The sequence below is a fragment of the Rosa chinensis genome, chromosome 2 (assembly GCF_002994745.2).
Source record: "Rosa chinensis cultivar Old Blush chromosome 2, RchiOBHm-V2, whole genome shotgun sequence".
NCBI classification, from domain to species: Eukaryota; Viridiplantae; Streptophyta; class Magnoliopsida; order Rosales; family Rosaceae; genus Rosa; species Rosa chinensis.
Genome location: NC_037089.1, coordinates 68,430,628 through 68,442,267, shown reverse-complemented (window position 1 = coordinate 68,442,267; position 11,640 = coordinate 68,430,628). Strand labels below are relative to the sequence as shown.

The window sequence follows — 11,640 nt, the reverse complement described above, 5'->3', positions numbered from 1 at the left end:
GTTTTCTCTCTCTTTCAATTTGATCTGGGTTTATCTTCAACTTCTTTGAGCAATTTGTATCCAATTTAACAATTGGGTTTTCCTTCCTCTACCCTAAATCTATCGCTTGTTCCATTTTTTACCCATCATGGTTTCCCATAATTTTTACAATTTCTTAACATTTTCTTCGCGACGAGCTTGATTTTCATTGTGGGGATTAATTATTTCATGAGTCGTGGGAATTTAGATATCTTATGACTTCTTCTAGAAATTTTGGATATCTCATATTGAATTTGACAATTCTTAGTTTATGAAATGGGGTTGAATGATATTTAAGCCATAGAAAGTGCAGGACAAGGTGAACACATCCATTTAAGGACGTTTCGTTTCAAGTGCAGGTCGAGAGGCAAAAAGCCAAACACGCAAAAGAAAAAAAATATTGATGGCGTTAAGGCTGACTAACAAGAGAATATTAAAAGTAGGGGTCGTCAATGGGCAGCCCTGCCCAAAATTAATGGGCTCGGGCCGGGCCAAAATAATTTTTTTTTATTTTTCGGGCCGGGCAGGGCCGGGCTTCTCTTAAAAATCAAGGCCCAGGGCCGCCCATGGGCCCAGGGGGTTACGGGCTTTTTAGGGCCGGGCCGGGCTTTTTTGGATGGGTAGGGCCGAGCCCATTATATTTATATGTCATATTATTTTGTTAAAAAAATACAAAAACCTATGAAAAAATGATGATATGTTAATTATTGAACAAAATAAAATACAAAATTAAAAAAACATATGGCCTAATGCAATAATTAGTTCAATATAACTACATAAAAATATATTAATATAAAAATTGAATGGGCTTTTGGGCGGGCTTATAAGGTCGGGCCGGGCGGGCTTTAATGGGCATATAACGGGCCGGGCCGCGGCTTTGAACCCTCCGCCCTAGCCCTGCCTCATGCCCAATGGGCAGGGCTGAGATGGGCTTTTCTGCGGGCCGGGCCGGGCTTTTGCCCACTGAGCCGGGCGGGCGCCCATCGGCTTTTAGGCCCGCGGGCCAAATGATGACCCCTATTATTTAAAAGTTTGTATTTAATGTAAGATTTTGCTGACATGGTTAATTTATTAACTGTTGGATCTGTCATCAACGGATGAAATAAAAAGCTTAGGATACTCAAGGACCATAAGTAGCCAAGGAGAGGATCTGCATCTCGTGACAAAGACCCAAGGAACTCACCATCAACTTTTTGGTGATCGACTGTGTTAACAAGATTAGTGACCTTCTATGGAAAATTCGTTCTCTTGTTCGTAACATCCAATGTATCTCTAGTATGTTTGAGGAAATTTCATTCTCTCATATTCCTCGTGAAATAAATTTTGTGGCGGATGCAATTGCCTGATGTCCAAGGGAATCTTCAGATGCGATTATATGGCAAGATAAACTTCCTCTTTCAGCTTGCTTGGCATTTAGTCTTTTACTGTAGACCAATTTAGTTTTTGTGTAGTTAAGGCTTTGTGTTGTAATTTTCTTTTCCTCTTAAAAAAAAAGAAACACTTTTTAGTGTCTGCCATTATGAGTCCCACAGAGACTTCATACCCACTATTACAATCTTTGGTGACTACATGTATTCCATTTAAAAAAAAATTAAAATACAAATTATTCTAAAAAACTCTACATGAGACTTTTATTTCATCTGAAAGAACAATTAGGAAAATAATTATGAATCGAAGACAATTGGAATTGGAGAAGAGATGAATCGGCATTAATTCTAGAGGATTTGATTCCTAAACCCATCTCTCCCATTCGTAATCAAATTTCTGAGTATTTAGGAATTGATTCCTTATAAAGAGTATGACCTGTTTCAACTGTCTCGAGAGGGGTTGAATCCAGCTAAATCACGCGGTGTCTCGTCCTGCCACTATCCCTATCGGTCTCACTTATCTGTAAGACAAACAAAGGTTAGAGGAAAAACCGAGTATGCCAGCCTTCAACGCTCTGATGCCTAAGTCAGTATCTGTCACTCCCCGAATTTTGCATAACAAATTCAAATCCGAAACGTGAATTAAATAACTTACTTAAATATCATCTAGAATTTTTTTCATAACCACACACCACACACCTCACAACTCAATATTACATAACCAAATCCTCAAGGAGTTTATTTATTACAGCACACTCTCTCCAAATATAAATGCAAGTTCAGATTAGCATAACAAACCTCACAATAAAAGGAAAATAAAGTAAATGCTGCAACTATTAACCAGCTTAGTCTCTACCCTGAGTATCCTGACCTGCAGGATTATCCGCTACACCGTTTGAATAGTGTACCAGGATTCCAACAACACAAAACCCAGTAAGCTTTCTGAAAGCTCGTATGAGTAAACAAGAATGAACGGTTGATTTATTAAATCACAATTCTTTTAACTCAAGTAACAACCAACAGCTCAACATCCACAAAGAAAAACCACAATCTCAAAAATCAGTCACTAAAACCATCAACTCTAAATCACCAAGAATTAATACGGGATCTAAGCTCACATCTTTCTTCTCAAAACCCCGAAGTCATATTTATACAAATACGGTGACTGACTGACTAGAGCTCTAACTGTATCGTAGCCCATCACCTGGCCTAGGTTATGGCATCTGACATGATTGTCAATATCGTAGTCCATCAACATAGTTTAGAACATCCGATATGCATACTCAACTTAGCCCGTCACCCGATAAGGGTCGTGGCATCTATTATACTCAACCAATCGTAGCCCGTCATCCACCTAGGATTAGATCATCCGATTCCCTCATACCGGTCACTACGTCGATCCTAATCCAAAATCGAACATACGGAATAGCTTTCACACCATATGATCTACAATTCATTATTCAACAATTAAATGCGGAATAATAGCTTGGATAATAACAATCCATTCTCAATCATTTCATCACTCAATGTCACGTCATTCAATAAATATATTCCACGTAAATATATATATATATATATATATATATACGTAATCATTCACTCAGGAATGACTACTAATACCAACTATAGTCCACACATGGTGAAAATCGAGAAATTCATTTTTATAGTTTAAATACGTTTTACTTACCTATGGACTGTAGAAGAAAAAGTCCATGTAGTTTAAAACAAATATTCATTTCCATAAAACATTTTCAATCCATTACGATATAAATAAAGAAATTTCAGTTCGTAAATAAACCATGTAAGATTTACCGACCTCGATATTCCTGCTGCGTCTTCAATTTAACACAATTCACAACCGAACTTGCTCACCTAAGTAAGACCGTCAATCACCTAATCAAACATGACCTTAACTTAGCCAATAACTCAAAAACATACTCAAACGACAATCCAACGGTCGGATTGAAATTAAATGATGATCCAACGATCGGATCCTCACGGATCACCTTTAAGATCATACTCCAAAAATCATCATGGAGATCTGACGGTCGGATCTTCCTGAATCATCCTTACTAACATCTCCACAAATTTATACGAAAATCCGACTGTCGGATTCTCACAAATCACCTTCCGAATCACCTTTTTACAAATATACGAAGATCCAACAGTCGGATCTTCATCCCTGACCACATAAAGTCACTAGGACGGTCATATGATCATCATATCAAAACTACAAGTCCATCGGACGGTCCTATCTTCACAGATCACAAATCGAACGATCGAAATGTAAAAATTCATAACTTAATCATATGATATCCAAAAAATTGCGTCTAATATATCGAAATGATCGTATTGAAATATAGAATCTAAAAATGCACAGAAACTGCTCTTGTGACCCCCGGAGGAGGCCGGAAAGGGCCACTGGAATTAGTGGCAGAGCCGCCGCCGACCACCGCCAATGGTGTTAGGGCCGGGCTGATGTTCTTCATCTCATCAAGCTTAACAAAAAACTCTAAAGGCATGCTATCAGAAAACATCAAGAAGAGGTCGAAAATTACCGAAATCAGTCACGGTGGCCGGAATTTTTCTAGAAACCGGCGAGCTCCAGTTCGACGTAAAAAACTCCACCACTAGACTTGATCCCTTCGTGAAACTTGTTCAGCAACTCAAGGCGAGTTCACCAAGCCAAGAATCACAAGAAATGATGGCCTGTAGCTCGAGATATCGGGATTGAAAGGTTGTTTTCGATCCAAATCGGGGCGAGCTCCGACGAACGTGAAATAGATCTACCCAGGTTTGGTACTTCTTGGTGCTTGTTCAGCAAGTTGAGGTGAGTTTAATGAGCTAAGAATCTCGAGTTTTGGTGGTCGGTAGCTTGAGATATTAGGATCAACTTCAAATCGGCCTAAAAACGAAATAGGCTTTCCGCCGTTGCTTCCAGTCGTGCCGCGGCACAAGGCTAGCATTGGAAACTGCGCAAGGTCGAGACGAGCATGAGGGAAGTCGTATGGCTTTGCGAAATGGCCGGAAGAGGGAGAGCTCGGTTGGCAAAGCTTGCTCTGTTTTTTTTTTTTTTTTTTTTTTTTTTTTTCTGGGCTCTGATGCGAGAGAGAGAGAGAGAGAGAGAGAGAGAGAGAGAGAAATTGTTTGAGGCTAGCATATCACCGTTTCACCATTTCATGTACAATCTAAAAAAAAAAAAGCAAAGCTGTAACACTACTTCCCACTGCTGCTCGAAACACGGAACACCCCACTAATTTGATTCCAAGTATTCGCCACCACTCTTTGTGCCAATTCCAGAAAATAAAATAAGGCAATTTGATTATACTTTTTAGTAAGTGGCAATTTGATTATTCTTTGCTCTCCGTTTGGTATGGCATGTTGCTGCACACATACATAATTGAACAATCAAACTTTATTCCTTTTGTCTTCTTGTTCATCACTTCTAATGGACCACCGTATGCAATTTACAATCATGTCAATTATATATATATATTTGAAGGCTCCAAGTTTAAAGCCTTTGTCTCCTTACTGCATGTTTAAACAATTAAGATTTGACATCATCATGTCCTTCACCAAATCGAAATGATTATTTCACTAATTAAAACTGCCACCAAGTTTTGCTTGATTGAAAATCGAGGTTATTACAATATCGTTGTAAGATAATGATAATGGATAGCGATAGTAACAGTTACCTCTTTCAGTCGTTGGAGATGACCTTCATGTAGTGGATTCGTGGGAGTTTGCTTTCATTTCCTTCGGTGTGGGACGTTTGGGGTTCCTGATATAGCCCAAGGGGTATCGGGATCCCTAGCTGGGAGCTATTTCCTTACTTTGTGATGGCTAGATGAGCCTTGTGCTTCCGGTACTTGTGCCTGGGAGGTATATGTATACCAACCAGACCTACAACAATTCCGATTTTTTCATGTGTTAGTAAACGCATGAATACTTTTACTCGGAATCATTCCGATTCTTTTATGTGTTAGTAAACACAAGAATATTTTTACTCCATAATCATTCCCTTCCATTCCAAGTAAGTAAACATGCCCAATATATCATCTCTTGGTCTATCACTGAACTGCAAAATGATCTTTCCCCTGCAAGCGGCAAATGGGCAAGTCAACTTACTTGGCTAGAAATAATCACTATGGTTTCACAGAGTATGGACGCTTCTGGGACTAATGCACAAATAATATATGAGGATATAAAAACTATAGATTCACAGAATATGCATGCTTCTTGCACTAAAGGAAATTTATTGGAAAGGACTATATACTACAGAATAAAGAAGACAATAAATACATTCTTTTCAACGTTTAGAAAACCAGTTTTTTTTTCAATGCCTCCAGATATGCAATTAACAAGTAGTATTTGCTCATGTTTAAAAAAAAAAAAAAACCAATAAGTATCTGCCTTACGAGGAAGACTTGTGATAGTTGGAGCCTGGTGTGTAACAGATTTGGTTTGTAGTGCTGCAGCACATTTGGCATTCTGTAAAAAGAGTAGCAAAATCAAGAGAAAAAAAATGTTATACAATCAAGACAAAGGTAGTCCATATATAGCATGTTTATTGCAATACAACTAGAGTTGCACCAGAATGAGCATCAATACAATTTGTAAAAGGTAAGACTAATTTCAGGAGATATTGAAGCCAATCAACAATCCTACTTAAGAACTAAAAAGCATTTTCAAAAAGAGATGAAACAGAAAATGAGAAAATGCAGTAACAAACTAACTAAAGCAAAAGCACGTATTACAAAAGCACTGCATTTATACCAGTCTTCTATCAACAGTTCAACACAAGCTCTTCTTGAACGAGATCTGCTTGCAGTACCTACCCCATTTGTTTTTCATATAAAAGTATAAAACCACTAACACACTATATATACATTTCCATAAAATTGTGACTTGGAACTGGAAACAATAAATTATAAATAACCAATCAGCCTCCCTGCATCTTAAACTAGACATGCAGCATAGCTGAAACAAACAATCAAGTCATGCCTAAAGGAGAAGATAAATGTATCTTCCACATTGGTGGCCTAAAAATCAAGGAGACAGGCTTTTAACAATCTGGTGGGCACAAACGAAAATTACAGGAAAGCCTTTGAAAGCATGTGCATATTTCCACACACATATATTCACTTCTCAGACTGTTCTAAGCTAAATGATGTAAGCGGAAAAATAAACTACACATGAAGTTGCAAAAATAATAAACACAAGATGAAGATCATATATATAGCATAGCATAGCAAGATAAACAACAGAATTGCTTATGAACATGAATCATACCAGCAGTGGTGGAGAAGGCCATTGATCTTGCAACAAGGTCTTCTGTGATCCTCTCAACTTAGAAGCTACTATCTATGGGGCTAGAACTGTATGCTTGCGTATTATGAAGAGGTCACAGGGACCTTGTATTTATATTGTACAGAACAATGAATACCTGCCCATAACAGGTTACTTAATATCATTATTACTATATCTAACAAAATATATCCGATATATTCTTGCTTGGTTACCAAGCCATTTAGATTCCCAATCGTAAATATTAGATTCACAAATAAATATGAATATCATGGAATAGGTTCTCATATTATCTCAGATTACTTTCTCTTTAGGTAACAATAGTTATTACACTTAATATGCATTCATTAGATGTTCATATCAAGTCTTACAATCTCCCACTTGAACATCTAGTGAATCCATGTAATAAGAATATTGCTCAGTATAGACATAGTAATCAACTAAAGTGTGCACAGAGATAAAATGAGTACCTTAATCTAACCAAATCTCTGTCAATGTACAACCATGTTGAAGAACCACAGAAAAGATTCAAAGTTGTAAAAATTGATCCCTCTGCAATTACAAAACCCCATGATCATACATCACATGAGACACTAGAGATATCATCACTCAATATGTACAGTGCCAATGAATGTGAATTTAAAATCTTGATGCATCTGTACATGGTCCTCTTAATGGTTCAATGTGCAAGAACATCAACACTCAGCTAAAGAATATAACTGATCATAACGTGTTATAAAAATTTCGATCCACAATAACCAATTGCTGAATGTATACATATATGGTAAAATTCAAAAACGGATCAAAATAGAAATAAAAAGAAAATGCTGCAGCAAAACAATATATATAACTTAAAACCATGGATAAACTGAATTTTATTGACTTTTAAAATTCAAATGTCAAATACAACTTGATAAGTTTTTAAAACTCAAAATATAAAACTGAAACATTAATCAGAAAACTTAAAAATCAGCTCAAAACAAAACAGAACTCCCACTGAACTTGGCTATTCTCCCACTAAGCTTCAGTATCCAAAGCAGGTCGAATGCCAATACATCGAGTATGATTTTGAAAAGATGCAACAGTTAAGGGTTTGGTGAATGGATCAGCTAGCTGGTTCTGGGTACTAATCTTCACAATATCGAGCTCCTTATGCTTCACCCTTTCTCTAACACTATAATATTTCAAGTCAATATATATGCTTGGAGTTGGTTGATCTTTTATTGTTCTTGGTAAAGTAAACTGCAGCTAAGTTGTCACAGTGTACTTTCAATGGTTTGGAAATAATGGAGCTCACTAACTTGGTCTGCTGCAAGAAGTTCTTCAACCACAATCCTTGACACATTGCTTCATAGATGGCAATGTACTCTGCCATCACAGTGGAGGTTGCAATTTGCGTTTGCTTTACACTCTTCCAAGCTATGGCTCCTCCAGTAAGCATGAATACATAGCCGGAAGTTGACTTTCTAGAATCAGAATATTCCCCTGCAAAGTCTGCATCTAAAAAGCCTTCAACTTCAAGCTCACTCACTATTCGGTAAACCAAGCTATAACTTTTGGTTTTCTGCAAGTACCTTAAGATTTTCTTCCCAGCTATCCAGTGGTCATGTCCTGGATTGGACTGAAACCTAGCTAACACACTTACTGCGAAAGCCAAATCAGGTCTAGTATAGACCTGAGCATACATCAAGCTCCCCACAAGCCTAGAATATGGTTTGCTCTTCATGTCTTCTTTCTCAATATCATTTTTTGGGGCATTGACTCTTGTTCAGTTTATCACCCTTAGACATAGGCACTTGTCCTGGAGAACAATTATGCATTTCAAATCTCTTCAATATCTTTGAAATGTAATTTTGCTGGGATAGTCCTAGCAAGTGCTTGGTTCTATCTCTAGTGATTTCTATTCCCAGAACATAGGAAGTCTCTCCCAAGTCTTTCATATCAAAATTACTTGAAAGAAAAGACTTGGTCTCCTGCAGCAGCCCTTTATCAGTGCATGCCAATAAAATATCATCCACATAAAGCACAAAAAAAATAAAATTCCTGCCACTGGTTTTCATAAACACACATTCATCAACCAAATTTTCTACTAAGCCAAAAGAACACACAACTGCATCAAACTTAACGTACCACTGTCGTGAGGCTTGTTTCAAACCATAAATTGGTTTATTGATCGAGTTTACAAACTAAGTGTTCATTTCCAAGCTCAATAAAACCTTCAGGCTGTCTCATGTATATCTCCTTATCTAAGTCTCCATTCAAGAAGGCAGTCTTCACATCCATTTGGTGCAATTCCATGTCGAAATGTGCCACTAAAGCCATAATAATTCTGAATGCATCTTTTGTGGAAATGGGTGAAAAAGTCTCATTAAAATCTATCTGCTGAGTAAACCCTTTGGCTACTAGCCTAGCCTTATATCTCTCAATGGAGCCATCTACACATCTCTTGGTTTTGTAAACCCACTTGCAGCCAATTGCTTTATGATTCTTCATAGGTTCCACCAATTCCCAGACTTGATTATCATCCATTGATTTCATTTCAGCTTTCATTGCTTCCTCCCATTTTAAACGTTGATCACTTTCAATGGCCTGCTTATAGCTTAAAGGGTCGGTATCATCAGAAAACTCCAAATCTGCCTCTTGCAGGTACACTTCATATTCTGCAGTATTAATTGTTGGTCTTCTAACCCTTGTTGATCTTCTTAAAATCTGGTTATCAGCAGCAAGCTCATTTTGAGCTTCTCCTGCAACTACGTTTTCATTTTGTCCGTCCCCCACAACACCAACTTGAGGTTCTACTTCAATTTCTATTGGATTTGGCAGTTCAACATTTTGAGCTGGTTGTTGCACTTGTTGCACAACTACAAGTTGAGGTTGCAGAACAGGTTAAGCAGGGATATTGAAGTCAAGTGGTGTGGTTGACATTTCAGTTTTATCGTCAGGCAATTCTTGAAACTCAAGTTCAAGGTCTTCATAAGCATGAGAATGGTTAATTTCATTAAGAAAAACAGTTCTATTTGTCTCGATGATTCTAGTACTATGATTAGGACAATAAAATCTGTAACTAAAAGATCTTTCTGGATAACCAATAAAATAGACTGAAACTGTTTTTGGATCTAGTTTTCCAATATGAGGGTTATAAGGTCTAACTTCAGCTCTGCATCCCTAAACATGAATGTGATTCATACTAGGCTTTTTATTCTTCCACAGTTCATAAGGGGTCTTGGTGCTTTGCTTGGAGTTCTATTTATCAAATAATATGCTCGCACTTGTTGATCTTCCTGACTGGGCTCAGGTTATCGAAGCCGTGGACGAGACTGAGGAAGGATATGAAGACTGGTGGGCAGAAGTCTCTGTCAATTGCTAGACTCAGTGGGACAACGAACTCTTTGCAACACTCTTTGGAGAACTGAAAAACCCCTATCCTGCCGATGTTAAAATGCTTGCTCGCTTCTCCGATCATCGCAACACAACCGGTGCGAACCCTCAGCAAGCTTAAGCTGGAATCGTAATCTGCGAACCTCCTCTGGAGGTAAGTATCTTAGTTCTACTTTATATGTCTTTCTTCATTACTCCTTTCCACTCACCCTTCATTGCATCAGGGAAATGCGCCACGTTCTGGCAGCTGTACAATCCGTGCTTCCCTGGCAGTTGACCAGTCTGGAAAGCAAAAGACGGTGATCGCAGAGCCCGAAGTCGAAGATTCATCCTCTGATGATGATAATCCGCAAACAGTAAGCACCCTTTCACTCTCAGGATTGCGCCTTCTCTGTGAGCTAAGTTTAACCCCTGATCAAGGCAGGTTGCTGCTGCTTTGGCTAGCAAGCGCAGCCGCTCGGACCCTCGCACTGACCCATGGGAAGAGGATGAGCCAATCGCTGATCGACTGGTAAGAGACGAGAAACTCACATTAGCATTCGCCTTCTATCCTAATCCCTATAACTGTTTCACTCCCAGGTTCATCACCGATCCTCCGGACACGCTGGGGAAGGTTCTTCGGCCGCTGGTGAAGGGACCTCTGTCTCGCAGGCCCAAGCGCCCATGAACTCTAGTAATCTACAACCTCCTGCCAGCACCGCGAGTGATGTGCCATTGACCTCAATTCCGGTGCAGGTCATAGACGACAGTTCACCCGAATTGGAAGAAGGAATAACCCCTTCGGACACACCGCCTGAGGAATCGATTACCGCACAACCCCTAACGCAAATAGCGCCTGATCCAACTCTCGGTGAAGTAGTTCAAGGGCCTGCATCAACAGCAATCCTGCACTAGTCCCCGGCCGCAGAGGTATACTTTCTCCTGAGCACAATGTCTTAGTCCTTGTTTTATTTTCTATGCACCTCTAATAATTGTTCCATAACCACAGAGTCTTGGTCCTGCTGAGGAAGTGACTATCGCTGCGGAAGTACCTGTCGCTGACCCCGCTGAACCAGTTGGTGAAGGCCTGACGATTCAAGAACCTGCCCCCCACGTTCCTGAAGTAGGAGAAGGGGTGAATGCCGAACCAAAGCCAGAAGTGGTCCTTATTATAGAGCCTCAGGAAGCCCCCGCTGTTGCCGCTGTTCCAGATTCATTGCCTGAGCCTCCTTCTAGATTGGAAAGGCTTGTTCGCGTTCTCGAAGTAGCCCCTCCAGGAGTTATAGATGAAGCGAGGGATGGGCTGCAGCGACTCCTGAGCCCTGACATCGTACTGCCAGACACGTCTACCAGTGCTCAGGAATACCTGATGGTTCTTCGCCGTGAGCGAACCATCACTGAGGCCGAGTTCACCGAGATATACGAGCTACTACAGAACCTTCCTGAGCGGATTAATGAGCGAGCGACCACAACTACGCAAGCTAGGCAAGCTCAGGAGCAAACAGATACCTCGCGAGACTTCTTGGGAGATAGGGCTATCCTTGTTAGAGACTTGCGGATTACGTAAAATCATCTTCGGACCCAAATCCAG

The 11,640-nt window shown here is 39.5% G+C and overlaps 1 protein-coding gene across 1 annotated transcript; it reads right to left on the bottom strand.

The window, feature by feature from the left end:
• Positions 1-7,881: 7,881 nt before the first annotated feature.
• On the bottom strand, positions 7,882-8,418 carry LOC121051326 (secreted RxLR effector protein 161-like). The gene has a single exon (XM_040513555.1). It carries the CDS (start codon positions 8,416-8,418, stop codon positions 7,882-7,884), a length of 537 nt encoding a protein of 178 aa, XP_040369489.1.
• Positions 8,419-11,640: the final 3,222 nt, after the last annotated feature.